The sequence below is a fragment of the Danio aesculapii genome, chromosome 21, assembly GCF_903798145.1.
Source record: "Danio aesculapii chromosome 21, fDanAes4.1, whole genome shotgun sequence".
NCBI classification, from domain to species: domain Eukaryota; kingdom Metazoa; phylum Chordata; class Actinopteri; order Cypriniformes; family Danionidae; genus Danio; species Danio aesculapii.
In genome coordinates, this window is record NC_079455.1 from 9,723,966 (window position 1) to 9,742,902 (window position 18,937).

The window sequence follows — 18,937 nt, forward strand, 5'->3', positions numbered from 1 at the left end:
CATATTCACAACTTAAAACAGTTTTTATCAAATTAGTTTTTTGTAAATTGATCAAATGTATTTGTTGCCAAATGGCAACACTGTCCAATAGTGGAAAGTGCAGAATTGCAATAGCTTAGCTAGCTAGCAAGTGAATTCATGTTGTTGTTGTAACAATAACAACATGAATGCTAGTAATATAATGTTGACTAGTCATATGGGAATGGCATTTGAATTATAGATAAAATACAATTTTAATGGCAATACTTAATGGATATAAATACAGAGAGCACTGTATTACTGAGCACCCCCATGTTCTATGGTAAGTGAAAGAAAAAAAGGACAGAGCGGCCTAGGAACTCATTGCAAGTGTTGAAGCTGGCTTCTGCTGATGAAACTGCAAACTCTTCAAAATCTTCAGTAAACTTTATTTATTTATTTGAATGTCTGACTCCGGCTCTTTTTCATCTGACAGACTGGTCATTCTTTGGGTTAAAACTGTAAATAATCCCTACAGTTGTATCCATGATAATACAATATTATGATTGTTTTCAATAATATGGAATAATAAATGTTATAAATGAAAGCTGTTGGAAAATGAGTTGTTGGAAAGTATGTATAAGGTGTCCTTTTTAAGTTCTGTGTTAAAGCTTATAATACTGCACCAATTAAATCAAAACAAACAACAAAATTATTAATAATAAAGAAAGTTCTCAATCTGACATTTCTAAGTTGGATCCACTATTAGACGTTGTTGCCATATGGCAACATATCATAAAGTACCTTAAATTTTTATTATTATTATTTTTTTTAATATTTTTATTTTAGATTTATCATAATGCGTGCAGTAGAGGGTTAAATCTGAGCACATTTTTTACATGTGTTATAGGTTAAATATGTTTCATTTAATGAAAATGTATACACTCAAATATTAAAATTGTATTTTTTTGTGCTTTCTTTTCACTGTTTTTACACAAGTGGGCCCAATTTTTTTATCTCGCCTAAGGCCCCGCAACCCTACAGGCCGGCACCAAGTTGCCTGTTTTACTGATTACACTCTCGAATTTTCTCTGCTGTTACAAAATGCTCCTGTATTACTCTGCCTGTTCACTAAAAGACATTGCTAATAAAAGCTGCATTTGGACTTGTATTGCATAATACAATGACCGGGAAGTGCAAAACAACATTACAAAGTGTGAAACACTTTTACGAAGCTCAAGACAAATTTACATTTTACAAATTTAGAATTATATTATTATATGTACTGTTTTGCATAAGCTGAAATATTGATTATTGCAGCAGCTCTACTAGCCTGGTGGATTGACTGGAGGGGGGACCGGAGTCGGGTCAGGAGGAATCTGTTCACAGGAACCAGGCACTATGCTGATGTCATCCAAGGCAATATCATTCAGAATTCCTGATGACTTCTGAGCTTCAAAGACCACCTAAAATCAGACAGAAAACAGAAATATTTATTTATTTATTATGTATGTTTGTTTTAATGCCATATCAGCAGCATTGGCTATATATACAGTTCAAGTCAGAATTATTAGCCCCCTGTTAATTTTTTCCCCCAATTTCTGTTTAACTGAGAGAAGATTTTTTTCAACACATTTCTAAACATAATAGTTTTAATAACTCATTTCTAGTAACTGATTTATTTTATCTTTGGCATGATGACAGTAAATAACATTTGACTAGATATTTTTCAAGACACTTCTATACAGCTTAAAAAAACATTTAAAGGCTTAACTAGGTTAATTAGGGTAACTAGGCAGGTTAGGGTAATTAGGCAAGTTATTGTATAATGACGGCTTGTTCTGTAGACTATCAAGAAAAAATATTGCTTAAAGGGGCTAATAATTTTGACCTTAAAATGTTTAATAAAAATTTAAAACTGCTTTTATTTCAGCTGAAATAAAACCAATAAGACTTTCTCCAGAAGAAAAAATATTATCAGACATACAGTGAAAATGTCCTTGTTCTGTTAGACATAATTTGGGAAATAATTAAAAAAGAAAAAAATTCAAAGGAGGTCTAATAAATCTGATTTTAACTTTATATATTAATGAATTAATTTATTGTTAATAACTTTCAGTGAATTTGCACATGAACTGACCACAGTATCTGCAGAGATGTTTAGTGTGGCTTGACCGTAGTTCCAGTTGTCACCATAGTTCCCTTCTTTCTGAAAGAGGACAGTGGTGGTTGACCTTTCCTCACTCGTGACCGTCAGACGTCTAACATGCTCCCCAAACATATGATACCTTAAAGAACACAGGAATATTTGGCAACCCTTTAGTTTAAGGTGGCGTAGTTACACATGTTCCATGCTCTTACAATAGTAAATACAATGAATTATACATAAAAAACTAACCTAACCCACATTCTAAACCATATAATAAGTACATGCAATTAATTAATATTGTTCAATAGTTAAATGAATAGTTACTCTGTGAATATGTCACTTCAAAATAAAGTGTAAACAAATATTCATATACTTTAGGTGCAAGCTAAATGTAATCTTTTTGGACACTTATTACATTAATATATATTACTGTATATACATTCACCGGCCACTTTATTAGGTACACCTTACTTTTGCCTTAGGAACTGCCTTAATTCTTCGTGGCATAGATTCAACAAGGATATATTCCTCAGAGATTTTGGTCCATATTAATATGATAGCATCACACAGTTGCTACAGATATGTCAGCTGCACATCCATGATGCGAATCCCAAAGGTGCTCTATTGGATTGAGCTCTGGTGACAGTGAATGCCATTTGAGTACAGTGAACTTATTGTTATGTTCAAGAAACCAGTCTGAGATGACTTGCACTTTATGACATGGTGCGTTATTCTGTTGGAAGTAGCCATTAAAAGATGGGTACACTGTGGTCATAAAGGGATGTACCTAATAAAGTGGCCGATGCGAGTATTTACATGTTGAAAAGTAATATATACTCTAATTTATATTGAAACGTGCATTTTATGTGTTTAAATGTATTTGTTACTTATTTGCAACGATTAAGTAGCAATTTAGGCCATATTTTAAAAGATATATATTTTTTAATTTATATTTCAAATAAAATTTGCTTATTTAACAATGAGCACTTTTTAAAAGTAAAAGTGGGTTAAGAAACATTAATGAAAGTATACTCTAAGCACACTTAAATGAACATTTATTTCATTAATATTATCTCAAAATACAATTTTTGGTTTTATTGAAGTACTTTAAAACAATTAAGTGAACTTGTTTTTCATGAAAACATCAGTGACTAATTTTACCATTGTATAATCTGAATTTGCATTATCAGAAAAATGTGAACAAATAAGATGAATATTTCCAAACATTACACCTCATAAAAACTAACCAGAACTGCAGACACATCGATTCCTTTGTAGGAGTCAGAGGAAGACTGTAGAGACGAAATTTTCTTTCCCAATTTCCAGAAGTCCGAGGGGTCACAATGTAGTACCCTATGTTAATCACAGTACTTTTAGCATGCAGTAAAGGTAAAAAAATATCTATCAAAAATCTAAGCATAAAGCATTAGAGTATATTTTCAAAGTATTCGCTAACTGTATTGTTACTGTATTTAATGGCACCTGATTGATTGCCTGTTGTGTGATCAAAGCTTGGGCCAGTGTCTGATGGAGGAGTCTCGCCTTGTGCCCGTATCCACTCGCCATCGTCATTAAGTTCTTTCCTCCAGAGACAGAAGTCCTCTTCAAAGGAACAATTTATCTTCTCTTCATCTAGTAAAGACCATACAGAAAGGATGTTTGGTCACACTTTATTTTGATGGTCCGTTTGGTTGAATTTAATTTACATTGCATCTACATGCCAACTAATTCTCATTAGATTATAAGTAGACTGTTAGGGTTGGGGTTAGGGTTAGTGTTAGTTGACATGTACTTGCAAAATTTCTTATAGTCAGTTAAATGTCTGTTTAGCAGCAGAATCAACAAACATTAAGCAGACAGTCTACTAATACTCAAATGGACAATCAAAATAAAGTGTTACCGAATGTTTTCCATCATCATTTTTGAATTGGTTTTTGGTTAAATGCCTGAAATAATGATCTGTGGTTCACACTTTTTATTCTATGACATTTTTTAAGGCTTTTACTTTAACTTTTTCCAAACAAGAAACAAGATTCTAGCGACATGCAGAATAGTGCACTGCACTCCTAACCAAGTGGACAGATTTATAGTCTTATTATTAAATATTAAACCTCATTAATATTATTAAAAGTACATGCCGAGTCATTGACGCTGTTGGTTTGCAGTCGTAGTTCTAACGTCTACGTCTTCATGTTTAAATTGTATGTTTTCTAGTTACATAATTTTCAAGATCTGTGGTTAACATGGTAAAAAAATGTGCTGCCACTTACAAGGTGCTGGCTGCTTCCTGAACTCCAAACAAGACAAGAATGGATGGATATAGTGAATTATATTCATGTTATGGAAAAGATCACCTTTTTTCTTCTTCTTCAAAGAAATGTATTATAAAAGTTTGGTCCAGGTGGATTGAATATGTAAGACCAGATTTTGTGGAGATATAAAACAAATGACTCATGCGTTCTGAATAGAAACTATTTTGATCTTTGTTATACTGTTGTGTTCACCAGCGATGTAGCCCTCACTGACCGCTGGAGAACACTCCCTTTCATTTTAACGAACTACAAATCCCATCGTGCACTGCACACACACACCAGTTCCAGATCAGCCCTTGATTACAGACACAAACTGAAGCTTGTCATTACTGATTACTGGGACTATGGCCCAATCCAAATTCTATTTTTGTACCCATACCCCTTCCCTTCGCCCTTGAAACAGAGTATGAAGGAGAAGGGCTTCAGAATTTACCCCTAAGAAATGGGACACCACAACAGCATCTGCACACGTCATCATATGTCATCGAACTCTTGCTTCATATGAGATCAGATGATTGCAAATGCTGTAGTTATTCCAGTTGTGTTATTTTTTGGTATTTATCTCCACAAATTTACTGAAGGTATATATTATGTTATCATAACGATCTAATGTGGCAGTAAGATTGTAACTATACTGCACATTTACACAGTGGCCATATTCATCTATGTAAACACACCAAAAACAACATTAACATTATAGCAGACACTGTAAAAACCTCATTTCCAGCCACTAGATTTTTCTGACAGGGTATTCGAGTGTCATCGAGTGACAGAATGTTGTGGGTCTGATATACAGTTATTATTATAGATTATGGATTGCAAAATTTAGTGGTTTTTATTTAAGCAGCTTTTTTTAAAGCATAACGGTAAAACATATTGTATTAAAACATATGCTTGTTTGTTGTAAAAATTTGTAATAATGACAAAAAAATACAAATTTGTGGACCTTCTTGCTTCCGGGTGCAGCTATGCTGCCGTTGTGGCTGGTGTATTTTGGGAAACTTTCTTACCCTTTGGTTTCGAGCGTGGTCCTGAAAAATCTCTATTCGAAGGTGTATCTACCCCTTCCCCTTAGCCCTACGCTTTCAAGCTAAAGGGAGTTGGGACAAGGGGGTAAGGGGAAGGGCTAAGGGGTAGAATTGGGATTGTGCCACTACTTACAGATCACACACACTCATCCAGTGTTAAGACTTGTTTCCCCAATGTGTTGTCTTGCCTTGTTTCTGACCCTTTGTTTTGTTAACTGTTTACGTCGTTTTGCCGCCTGCCTTCCTCTTCGCTTGTGATTATGATTACTCTTTTGGGTTGCCCTCATGCTACTGTTTTGAACCTGTCCTGTCTGACCTTTCTTGAATATATCTGCATTTGGATCCACACCTCTGTTGCCACCCAACAGAGTCACTGTTATATACAAATCCCCTTCACATACGAAACAGGTTTTTTTTCCCACAATCTCTACCACAGACGAAGATCAAACATTTAACATTTTTTTACATTTACACTTTACCTCCATAAAACTGTTTGAAATGATTGATGTTATTAATATTATTTTCTAAATTATTATATTTATGTCTGCATTGTATTTAAAAAAATATTGTATTGTTTTTCATTCTGCTATATCAAAATAAAAATATAATTGAAAAAGATCTGAGGTGAATTTTCAACTGGCTCTTTTTAGTATGGCAATAGTGTCACGTAAAATGGTATTTGAACTCATATTGGTAACATTTAACACTAAATAAAGTACATAATCAGCATCTGAGGTGATCATTGTCATAGTGGATTATGCTGTTCAACCACTACATCACAGAAATAGAAATTAAAACTAGTTAAAAACAAGAAAAATAAAAACTTTGTGCATCACCATCACGCATGGTCAGGATAAAAACTCCTTTTAACATTGAACAGATATGCTTTATCGCATGTCACAGCATCACATCATGTGTAGTTAGGCAGTTTTACAAATTGGCTAAATTGGACTACATTACATTAAACCGTCATAACATTAGTCTGCTTTCAAAATCTCATTTTGTCTGTAACAGCACTCTTGCTAACTATTCTAACAAACTTTTACCAATTCTTTCTTCAAATAAAGATTGAAAGAGTTGTAAAAGCTCATTGGTGTTAAAGTCATGCGACTGTTGTGTAGTTGTATTGTAATTGTATTTATTATTTAAAAAAACCTCAAAACGTGTGTTAATTTGTAAAGATAATAATCAAATGCAATATAAGTGTTATTATATTCTTAAATATTCTAAACAATAAAATATTATGCGTTCTTTGGAAGAGTGCACTTGCATTATATATTGAATGGCATAAAATGATCTTAAAATGACAATAATATCATTTATCGAAATATATTTTGGTGCAATATATCGTAATCGTATATCGTAAAAAATAGATATCGTGACAGGCCAACTTAACACATGTGAATCTTTTTTGCTGTAAATGTAGGCTCTTTTTTTTTTTACTTAATACCCACTAGAAAAATCACTGATGTTGACTGCCATGTACGTAGCGTTGAAGCCTTGACGGTTCCCAGTTTGAGAGTTAAATTCTGCAGTTGCTTCATGAGATAAAAGCCAGAGGTCTCCGGGAAATGTGCCTGACAGAAAGTCTGTAAGAGAAAATCTTGTCAAGACACTGCAGTAAAAAATGTAAATACTGTGATACTGTTTATCATCAAAACTCACATGCTATTGTTTTCGTAGAGCCGATGCCTTCATATAGCGTCAGATAATCAATATCTTGTTCCATATCGAAAGTATGAAATATTAGTTTTATGGCCAATCCCTCAGTGACCCTGAAAGAAAGAAAGAAAGAAAGAAAGAAAGAAAGAAAGAAAGAAAGAAAGAAAGAAAGAAAGAAAGACATCAAAATATGTATACAGTGCATACGGAAAATATTTATATCGCTTCACTTTTTCCACATTTTTTATGGTTCAGCCTTATTCCAAAATGGATTAAATTCATTGATTTCCTCAAAATTCTACACACAATACCCCATAATGACAATGTGAAAAAAGATTTTTAGAAATTGTTGCAAATTTATCAAAAATAAAAAACCTGAAAAAAATCACATGTACATAAGTATTCACAGCCTTTGGTCAATACTTTGTTGGTGCACCTTTGGCTGCAATTACAGCCTCAAGTCTTTTTGAATATGATGCCACAAGCTTGGCACACCTGTCTTTGGGAATTTTTGCCCATTCCTCTTTGCAGTACCTCTCAAGCTCTATCAGGTTGGATGGGAAGCGATGGTGTACAGCCATTTTCAGATCTCTCCAGAGATGTTCAATAGGATTTTGTCTGGGCTCTGGCTGGGCCACTCAAGGACATTCACAGAGTTGTTGTGAAGCCACTCCATTGATATTTTGGCAGTGTGCTTTGGGTCATTGTCCTGCTGGAAGATAAACCGTCGCTCCAATCTGAGGTCAAGAGTACTCTAAAGCAGGTTTTCATTCAGGATGTCTCTGTACATTGCTGCATTCATCTTTCCCTCTATCCTGACTAATCTTTCAGTTCCTTCTGCTGAAAAACATCCCCACAGCATGATGCTGCCACCACCATGCTTCACTGTATGGGATGGTATTACCCTGGTGATGAGTGGTGCTTGGTTTTCTCCAAATGTAACACCTGGCTTTCACTCCAGAGTTCAATTTTAGTCTCATCAGACCAGAGAATTTAGTTTCTTATGGTCTGAGAGTCCTTCAGATGGCTTTTGGCAAATTCCAGGTGGGGAGTGGCTTCCATCTGGCCACTCTACCATACAGGCCTGATTGGTGGATTGCTGCTCAGATGGTTGTCCTTCTGTAAGGATCTCCTCTCTCCACAGAAGAACGCTGGAGCTCAGACAGAGTGACCATTGGGTTATTAATCACCTCCCTGACTAAGGCCCTTCTCCCATGATCACTCAGCTTAGATAGACGGCCAGCTCCAGGAAGAGTCCTGGTGGTTCCAAACATCTTCCACTTACGGATGATGGAGGCCACTGTGCTCATTGGAACGTTCAGAGCAGCAGAAATTTTTCTGTAACCTTCCCCAGCCTTGTGCCTTGAGACAATCCTGTCTCTGAGGTCTACAGACAATTCCTTTGTCTTTATGCTTGGTTTGTGCTTTGACATGCACTATCAACCCTGGCACCTCATATAGACAGGTGTATGCCTTTTCAAATAATGTCCAATCAAATGAATCTACCACAGCTGAACTCCAATGAAGCTGCTAAAACATCTCAAGAGTGATTAGTGGAAACAGAATTTACCTGAGCTCAATTTAGAGCTTCACGGCAAAGGCTGTGAATACACAATGTGAATTTTTCACATTGTCATTATGGGGTATTGTGTGTAGAATTTTGAGGAAATAAGTGAATTTAATTCATTTTGGAATAAGGCTGTAACATAAAAAAATAGAAAAAGTGAAGCGCTATGAATAATTTTCGGATGCACTGTATGTCAAACCTCAAGTATAGCGTGTCTGATTATGATATTACCGAATTATCCAACGGCAGGCTGCGTGTCCATCATCTGAAAAGTTTTTCGAGTGGAAGGATCCGGATGAACCAAGCAAGAGAAACTGTCCATCACACTCTGTTGCTATAGGCCATAAAGGAAACATCATATATGAACATCCAATAAATGAATATTTAAAAAAAAACAATGCTAATATTTTAAATAAAGCTGTATTTATTAAAACTGAGATAAATACCACAGACAATCGGCTTCTCATCTGAGTCATCAGGACAGTTTTGTATTCCATCACAGAAGTCAGTTCGAGGAATGCACATTTTCCCATCAGCACATAGTTTCTGTTCATCTGGACAGTCCACTGGATTGTTTGACAGAAGATGCACAACTATTAGCCGTTTTTAAGGATCAATCTACTTTAAAAAGGCTAATTTTACTAGTCCCCAATTGGCTTCTTGCTCAAAATGACCAAATGAGCTACAACATTTTTTCTATTTGAAGCTAGACTCTCCTGTATACCAAGTGTGTCTCACGCATCCTTTTGAGTGAAGGTCCCGTTAGATCGGCCCCTGGGGGCTGGCTGCAGTACAAGTCATAAAGCCCACCTCCTCCATGTTAACGAAGGAGACTTGAGCCCAAATAAAAAAAAATGTATCACACTTGCAATAAAATTTCCCAAAAGATGGTTTTGGTCAATTAGGGCACTGGTTATCAAGCTGATATAGGTGCAGATCTTCATTTTTGTAAACAGTATGTTTTAGTAAGTAAGTTAATGCTTTAAAAACAGGACATGTCATCGTGATTGACAGTTGTGATTGACAATTTCTCAAAGCTGACTATCGGATGAAATTGAAGTGTTATTATTCCATTTCGTTTTTTTTTACCATGATAAAATTAGTTGTTCAGCAGTAAACTATACCTTCTGACATACAGGATCTGGTGGAACACTCTTTATTCGGTAAGGTCAGGGTTTTATCTGGCTTTATTATTAGTTTGCTGATACACTCCTAGATATGACGTGGAAAATACAGGTGATCGTTATCTAGCAGTAATTCTCTTTATGGGTCTGAAATAATAATTAGGAAGACAAAACTAATGTTAGCCTATGTCCACATCGATCTCCTGTAACGTTATTCGAACTTGATTTACAGGACGTCTCTGACATTTTAAGTTTCGGCATGTTATTGAGCTAATCTACCTAATTTACTCTTATAAAATATTAATGTTCTAGAAATCGAATCTTATATAACAAATAGAGCTGTAAATGTTATATATTACTTATATACACCATTTACCTTTTTATTTGAAAACACCTACTAAACATTAAAATGAAGGTAAATTCTTATTTGCCAGATATTAAGACATGAAATAAACCAAATAAAAATGGAGGCAAAAAATGATAAACAATAAACAAGCGATGTTGCAGCAGCTGATACTGACATCAGTATTAATACTGCTTATTTATTGTAAGTTTAAGTTTATTGTACAAATTGATTAAGATTATTTTATATACATATATATATACACACACATTACACTCACTTGATGCACATTACACTCACGACTCGCGTCTTTTGAAGCACTGGGTTTTTTAGACATCATATCAAATCAAAATAACTTCAACTTTTATATGCAGTGCTGCTCATGAGTGTCAGTTCCAAGCATTAAACCAATCATAACTCGGAGGAATGGCAAGCATAGAGCATTTCTGTTTTACAGGCGTTCAGTGGCTGTTTTTTTTTTTTACTTTGTCCCTGGCTGGACTCTTTCACGCAGTTTCCTTGATGTCATGATATGTGTCATGTCATTATGATAACACACATCAATAAAATATAAAGCATGTCCCACCTGGTTTTGTTGTAGATGGTCTCTGGGTGGTTGTTGGTTTATCTGTGGGTATATTTTAAAACATTTATATAATATAAATAATAAAATATTTGTAAAAATCTAACTTTTTTTTTCATAAGGGTGATTAAAATCATGAATAAAATATTATTATTTAGTAATATATTGCAATATTTAAACAATTTAAAATAAATGTTTTCTATTTTACTTCACTTTTAAGTTGTACTGGCATTTATTTATGTGTGTCACCTTATTTCTAACGATATACATATTCCCCCTGTTGATGTAGATTGTCTTTTGAGTTGATTGAAATCAGCTTTAAGCTGAAAAATAGCTGAATAAGGGGCCGATCACACCAAACATGCTTTTTGCGTTGAGAGGTGCCATTTTTTAATGATTTACTAACGGCCGCGAACGTTTTGCACGCTGCTTATGCGCCCTGCACGCCTCGCATTTTAACCACCTGCTGCACCTCGCGTTTTTGCCGTAGCGTGCTGTGTACTCTCAGATAAAAAAAATGTCAACTCTGAGCAGAAAAAGCGCGTTATGTCAGTTGCGTCAGTGTTTGTGTTGTCATGATGACTACGGAGACTTTTGAAGACAGAGTAGAGACTTGTAGTTTTTGTTTTGAGTTATCCGGTGCTGTATGACTCACAAATCTTGAATTTCACAAAATTATTAAATATTAAAATTATATTAATATCAACAGCAACACTCGTGCACAATACGCAGCTGATTCAGTCGTTGCCTAGCAACCAAAAAAGCGCACTGCACTTATTTTTTTCTTGTCAACAAAAAAGGCAGTGCAATGCACCTCGCGTTTTTGGAACGTAAAGGCGCGTTCGGTGTGATCAGCCCCTAATACAATCAGCTAAACAATAGTTAAATTAATAAGGGAAATCTTTGTTGTTAGGTTAAAGGGGTAGTTTACCCAAAAATTTTAATTATTTCAACATTTACTCACCTTTGACTTGTTCTAAACCTTCTTCCAAAAATAAGATATGTTAAAGAATATTGGAAAGTGGTAGCCATTGGAAATATGGAATGGAAGTCAAAGGTTACAGGTTTCCAACATTTTTTAAAATGTTTTCTTTTGCTCTCAATAAAACAAAACTCAAACTGATTTGAAACAAGTCAAGGATGAATAAATGATGACAGAATGTTAATTTTTTAAGTTAACTATCCCTTTAAAAGGGGATATTTTCACAAGATGTAAAATAAGTCTCTGTTGTCCTTGGAGTGTGTATGTGAAGTTTCAGCTCAACATTTAAATTAGAACTGAGGTCACATGGAAATCTTAAGACGAAATTCAAACTAAGTAGCTTTTACGTTTTGATATTAATGACATTACCTGTGACCTCCACACTGCCGATGTCAATTACAAGTCCATCATTTCCACTTTCACCCAGCTGTAAACCATCAACTAACTGTTTCTGTGCCGTCTCAGAATCCAGAACACCACGAAAGAGGACATCAAAGTCCACAACCACACTGCCTTCACTGAGAGAAAAAAAAACAAGAATATCTTTCAGTCTAATAATTTGTTACAGGAGTTAACAAATGATTTTATTTGACAAGTACTGTATTAAATATTTATTAGAGAATATAGTGTTTAGTATGCCTATTTTCCCTGATTTTAAGAACAAACATTTATTTGGTTTTATTTTCACATAATTCTACAAATAATAATAATGCTTCCCTAGCAAACTGATATTTCATTAAATTTTACAATTAAAAGGGGAAAAAATTTAGAACATTTTGTGAAGGGGTGAGAGTTTCTGACTAGCATGTAGAAATAATGGGTTCGAATCCAAGGTGATGCAGCTATAGGCATTAGTTTTTAAATGCTCTGTTTTTGTAATTTGTTTTCTTAAATGTGGGTTTTTATTGCTCTGTTCTTTTAATGTGTTTTGTTGTAACATCAATCTGACTTTCGAATAACTCTTTGCAAATAAAGGGGTTGTTCTGGTCATGAAAAAATGAACATTAATAATTATTGATACGCGTTTCGAAGTCTATGTGCACAAAGTCACATCACTAGTTCTTGGTTTTGCCATGCCTTGTATCGAGCCTATTTTTGTTTTTATCCATGTTTTAGTAGCACACAATAAACTGCACTTAAGTTTTTACAACGTATCAAAAGCCCTATCATACACCCGGCGCAATAAAGCGCAAGATGTGTTTGCCGTGATTTGTTGCTATTTTCAGACCAGCGCAAGAGCGCGTTAGTTATGCGCCTATACATGTTCAAATGCTTACACAACTTGTACAGCAAAACACAAATATCTGAATATCTGAATATGTGAAAAATTAAAAGAATAAAATGTTACAGAAATGTGTATTTTCTACATATAAAAACCACTTCCTCCATGCCGTCTTCATGCCTCCATGCCTTTTTTCAGTTCATTCATGGCAATTTGCATTTGTATAATGTTATTATTAGCAGTATTTATATGCATATTTGTTTTAATAAAAACAAGTTTAGATTTGTCAACTTGTCAGGTTCTGGAGATGTATGACTCAATATATGGGGCATAAAAATAGTATGTGTGTTTAAATATGTTTTTTTTTTACCACACTTAATTATTATTGTTCATTTATTTGTTAGCTGGAAATTAGAGCTGAATTTAGAAATAGTTTTGAAATAAATCTTTGCGCTTAACAAACAAAATTAAATATGTAGGCCAATGGTTGCTTTTAGTGGAGTGTATTTCCCCCGTTTCCTTACTCAACAAAAGTAAAGGAGCACAGTAAAGAGTAAAAAGTAAAGTAAAGAGAAAGTAAAGAGGCCGAATGGTCTATTTAACTGTTTTCGCGCTAGTAAAGCGTTCAGTTTTTCTACTTACAAAATCAGCCATGTAAATAGCAAATGCACCATGGTGCGATGCAACTGACTCTGGAATGCGAGACTGATTGATTTAATGCACATTATGCTAAAAACACACCCATAACTCATTAAGAGAATAAGCACAAACCTGTTACACCATGCGCCGGGGCGCAGAGCACATTTTTCAGTCCTTAAAATAGGTCAAATGGATTCGGACATGCTTATGTGCCATGCGCCTTAGATTTAGCACCTAAATCATTAAAATAGAGCCTGTAGTGTTTCACAACCTTATTATTATTTAAGATATTTCAATATCTGATTTTAAGCCTCATCTATCCCTAAATATCTGTGCATTTTATTGTGTATTATGAACTTTATTGCAGTCTATAGTTAAGATGCTTTCATATATATACCTGAATTCATTGACCTTGGAACTTCTGAACTGCTCCTTAAGGGAAGAGCGATGGTAGGCGTCACTGATCTGAAACAAATCAACAATACAAATAAGTACACAAAATATGCTTTATTACACACAGAAAACTGATAGAAAATACTAACGCAACAGCTGCACCTACTGTCTTACCATAAAAAGATAATAAGGCCCAATCTCAATACTACCCCTTAGCCCTTCACCCTACCCTTCGTTCTGTCCCATTTCTTAGGGGTAAATTTTGAAGCCCTTACCCTTCACACTTGGTTTTAAGGGCCAAGGGGAAGGGGTACAAAAATAAAATTGGGATTGGGCCTTATGTGTCTGCTAAAAATAAAAAAAGTCATTTTTTGTTCGTTGTAAACACAAATTTTGTAACAAATACCATGCTTTAATCTTGTGAATATACAGTATGTTCACATTTAAAATGGTTTTACATGTTTAAGCTTATAATTCGTGTGCTATTAAAGACATGGTATGTGATTTTCGCTGCTAAAATGTTTGTATTTACAACAAAGTCCTATTTTGATGACACTGTGACTGAGTTTGGAATCATGGGTGTTGTAGTCTTCATTACATCCTAAGGAACTCATATTCAAAACTTATTATCATTGTAGTTTGAAGAGGAGTAAGGCTGAAAGCAGTCGCGGTGAATCAAGCCTGATGAAACGGTTTTACTAGGTACTACATTTATATTTAAATTTACTACACAAAAGTATGTTCTATTTAGTATGAATGTGAGAATGGAACTGGAAAGTACTACATACTCCTTTTGTCATTGTTATGTGACCTACCTACATCAGTTGTGATGCTTCAATCCAAGTGACCCATCGCTAAGCCCCGCCCTCCTTAGTTAATGTTGTTACGCCTGTCAAGCTTTTGTGCCTGGCACATCTATTACAATATGTATGCGCTGATGTCAGACATTGCCAGGGATACATTTAGTCATTTTGGCGAACAGGTGAGATATCCGAAAAAGCCAGACAAAAAAAAGGAACGCAGTATGCATTACAGGGGTATATTCACGACATGATACGCAACCGCAACCGAGTGTCGCTAGTTAAAATTGCTTATTTCTCTGGATTTGAGTATTCTTTAAATCATTTGGGATAATGTAAATACAAAATCAGAGAAATATATTACAATTCTAGTGGTTTTTGGACATTGTAATGAAAAAAATGACATATTGTACCTTTAACAAGTTTAAATTAGTGAATATGTTCTTAAATGCTTGATGATTGAGCTAATAAATTACAGAAATTAATTGACCCATCATTTTTTTTTACATTCTAGTCTTTTAAAAACTACATTACTTTTTTGTTTTAACGTGGAACACAAAATAGATTTATTCAGAGCAAATATCTCATCCACCCTGAGCTTCCTGAATGAACTGTAATTGGTTTCATTCCAACTAAAATAATTTTTTTTTTATTCACAAAATGACATATGGGTTCTGACGAGCTGAGTAATTTGTTATTGGTTTGAACTGTGAACTATAGAAGCCCATTCCCGGCACTGAATAAAAAAAATAAAAAATAAATAAATGTAAAAAAAAAAATTATAAAGTCAGAATTGTGAGTTAAAAAGTCAGAATTGCCAGTTAGAAAGTCAGAACTCAGAATTAAGTCAGAATTGAAAGTTAATAATTCAACATTTTGACTTTAATAACTCAGAAATCTGACTTAATAACTCAGAATTCTGAATTTATAACTGGCAATTCTGACTTTTTAACTCAGAATTCTGACTTTATAATTTTTTTATAACTTTAAAATTTTTTTATAACTTGGAATTGTGACTATAACTCAGATTTGTGACTTTATAACCCAGAATTGCGACTTTATATCTCAGAATTGCAACTTTATAACTCAGAATTCTGACTCTTTAACACGAAATTCTGACTTTATAACTCAGAATTCTGACTTTATCAATCACAATTCTGAGTTAACTCAGAATATTGACTTTATAACTCGGAATTCTAAATTTATAATCTTTTTGTTTTGTTTTTTCAGTGGCGGGAATGGGCTTCCATAGTGAACAGCTTTCACGATAAACAATGAGGAATGAAAATTAAATGGCTACTTTACCATCTGCTCAGTGTCATATGCCAGAGCCTTAAACTGCGCGCTGTTTTTATTCAGGAGCTCCTCAGTAAAAACTGTTCCATTAGAGATAACAAGTTTCCCAGTGAACTCTGAGTCAGTTTCTTCTTCATCTTCACCATTTGTTGCTAAAAAAAAAATTTATCAATGAAACATGGGTCAGGACATTGTACGCATTCAGTGTGAGTACACTATACAATGCAATTAGCTGACTTCACTTTAAAGTCTGTGAACCAGTAGCTTTTACTTGACTTTACTTTAAGAAATTGTCAGTAAGCCCTTTAAAATTTAAGCAAAAGTGAACTATGTGCATGTATAATTTAAAAAAATAAAGTCGTCAACATGAAAATTTTGAGTTACGATAAGTTTTTAGTATGTATTTTTTATAAGTCAACTTGTCACTTTTAAGGCAATAAGCTTACTCACTTTTTAACCTAAAGTAACTAATCACTTTTTTTGTGATAATATTAATTGGAAATTGGAGGAAATCAAGTCTCATACCTTTGTTGTCTAGTGCGAGCGAAGTGACAACAATTAGTCCAACACAAACAGCAAACAGCAAAGCAACAAGTGTGGTGAGCAGCACTTCCGTGGATGAAAAATTACAACGTTTTCTTCCCATTTTACAGGCAAACAACTAGTTTAAAAAGACTCTTTTCTTCAAATGACAAGCATATTACTGAAAACTCAGAGATGACACGGGGCTTATAATATCCCTCCTTCTTCCTTATGCTCCTGTTATATAGCCTAGCAATAAATGTTTATTGAACAGTAACTAATGATGTTTAAATCAGAACAGTTGCCATTTTATCAGCTTTTCCAGAAGGCATAAAACAACAGGGAGGAGATAAATGGTAAAACTGTATGCAAAGCAAGGATCTAATGAAAGTTGGAAGTAAAATGATCAAACAAGATTTATTTTTCTCTCAGAACTGTCAATTTTACATAGATGGTTACACATGAGATGTATTCCAGTTAGAAGAATCAACATGTGCTGTGTACACTTACCTGCCCTCCCATGCATCATAACCTTAATGTCTTTATAAAAAGAAATGATAATATCATTATTCAACAACACAGCCAAAGGCAGCATACAAAATATATTTGTGCAAAATTGTTGCAATTTATATGGGTTAAATTAACAAATTAAATTTAGTAATGTTCAACTTAATTTGTTTGTTTGAATTCAGCCCATATATGTTTGCAAGCGCTTACCTTATCCAATGAATCATTTTTATTATCAAAATAATTTTCTAGTATTGCAAGTACGTCCATGTAAAGTCACTTTAACACAATCTGCATTATATAATGTGCTACTGAAATAAAGGGGTCTTGACTTGATTTTGTTAATAGAACATTAGTCATTTTAATTAAATAAAAATATATACACTACAGAAATATTTAAAATTGAAAACAATCTGATAAAAGGCAACACTGCATTTATTTTTCATTTACAGTAATATTTTCTATAGGATGCTTTACAATATTGCAATAGGACACATTAGATTAGTCAGTACCATAGCCAAATCTGGAGCTAATCTAACAAAATAACTTTCGATAATGGTCCAAAAAATAGTAGCTAGGGAAAAATATGAAATAAACATTTTAAAAAGAGCAAAAAAAAAATCAAGAAAAACTAAAAATGTTGATGTTTTTTAGCTATACATATATATATATATATATATATATATATATATATATATATATATATATATATATATATATATATATATATATATATATATATATATATATACACACACACACACACACATACATACATACATACATATGATCCGATGATCTGTGATTCGTACGGATCACAACCCACGATTCAGAACATATGTGACACACGGATCAATAGCGTACCTTTTTTTACTTGTTGATGAATAAAATATTTGTAAGGATCACAGAGAGATCGTCTGTTGTGTCATTCAAATCAAATAAATGACAGCACTTAAGGCTTTCCTGAAAAATATAATGATGATGGAAGAAGTTGTGGTGGGTTATTCGGAATGTGGTGAGTTTCTCAGGCTATTAAAGGTGTTTTCAGTCACAGTTTAGCCTGCATTAATGCATTCAGTGCAAGATGCACGATTAATAATTAAAAGATCGAAATCTCAACGCCTACGCAACAAAAAATAATAGATGATGGTGATTTGCACATGTTTATTAATCTTTCGAATCGCTGCATTCAAATCTGTGTTTGAAAAATGCAAAAAATCAAGAAAGTATTTTAAGTTAAGTTACAAAAAGTTAAATAACACAGAAGTACTGGGATAATGTTTATAGTTTAGATAAAACCACTGATGTTTATGGTAAAGATTAAAATCCATATCATAAGCATTAAACTTGATGCTCAAAAATTAAAATTGTATTTATTAAAAATAAATATGGGTTGTACAAATTATAATGTTAGATGTATACATTTAGCATTATCAGCAACAGTAACAGAGAATTTTTCACAGTACTGAATATTTTACAATTTATTTTTATTCTTATCATAATCTGACTATATCTTCATTTTATTTTAATTTAATTTTAATTTAATTACAGGTTCTAAGTTCTGTTCGCTAAAACCAAAAGTTTATTGCAGTGTTTTTTTTTTTTTTTTTTGTAATACTTATAAAGCAAATTACATCTTTTTCCTCCCCTTTTAGGCTGATCCAAAAAATGGTCTGATCCGTGACTTAAAAACCATAATGTGATCCGAACCGTGAGATTTGTGATGCTGAAAATTGGAATTTAGTGATCATGAAATATCTGTTATTATCAGGGTTGAAAATAATGCTTCTTCATAATTCATTTTGTGGAACCCATGATTGAAAACCATAAAAATGTAATAAATACATAAA

The 18,937-nt window shown here is 33.6% G+C and overlaps 1 protein-coding gene across 2 annotated transcripts in view; it reads right to left on the bottom strand.

Moving 5' to 3' along the window:
• tmprss15 (transmembrane serine protease 15) overlaps positions 1–16,916 on the bottom strand; it is a 45,563-nt gene extending 28,647 nt beyond the window's left edge. The window contains exons 1-13 of one of the 2 annotated variants that reach the window (XM_056447069.1): positions 16,584–16,916; positions 16,068–16,210; positions 13,967–14,034; positions 12,078–12,226; positions 10,730–10,771; positions 9,123–9,242; positions 8,908–9,010; positions 7,113–7,222; positions 6,902–7,036; positions 3,590–3,739; positions 3,355–3,460; positions 2,099–2,246; positions 1,292–1,424 (exon numbers count right to left, since the gene is read on the bottom strand). In XM_056447069.1, coding sequence (XP_056303044.1) covers positions 1,292–1,424; positions 2,099–2,246; positions 3,355–3,460; positions 3,590–3,739; positions 6,902–7,036; positions 7,113–7,222; positions 8,908–9,010; positions 9,123–9,242; positions 10,730–10,771; positions 12,078–12,226; positions 13,967–14,034; positions 16,068–16,210; positions 16,584–16,704 — 1,528 coding nt within the window. In that variant the 5' untranslated portion in view covers positions 16,705–16,916. The remainder of the gene's footprint in view (positions 1–1,291; positions 1,425–2,098; positions 2,247–3,354; positions 3,461–3,589; positions 3,740–6,901; positions 7,037–7,112; positions 7,223–8,907; positions 9,011–9,122; positions 9,243–10,729; positions 10,772–12,077; positions 12,227–13,966; positions 14,035–16,067; positions 16,211–16,583) is intronic. The other variant, XM_056447070.1, reaches the window with a different exon arrangement.
• Between the last annotated feature and the right edge of the window lie 2,021 nt (positions 16,917–18,937).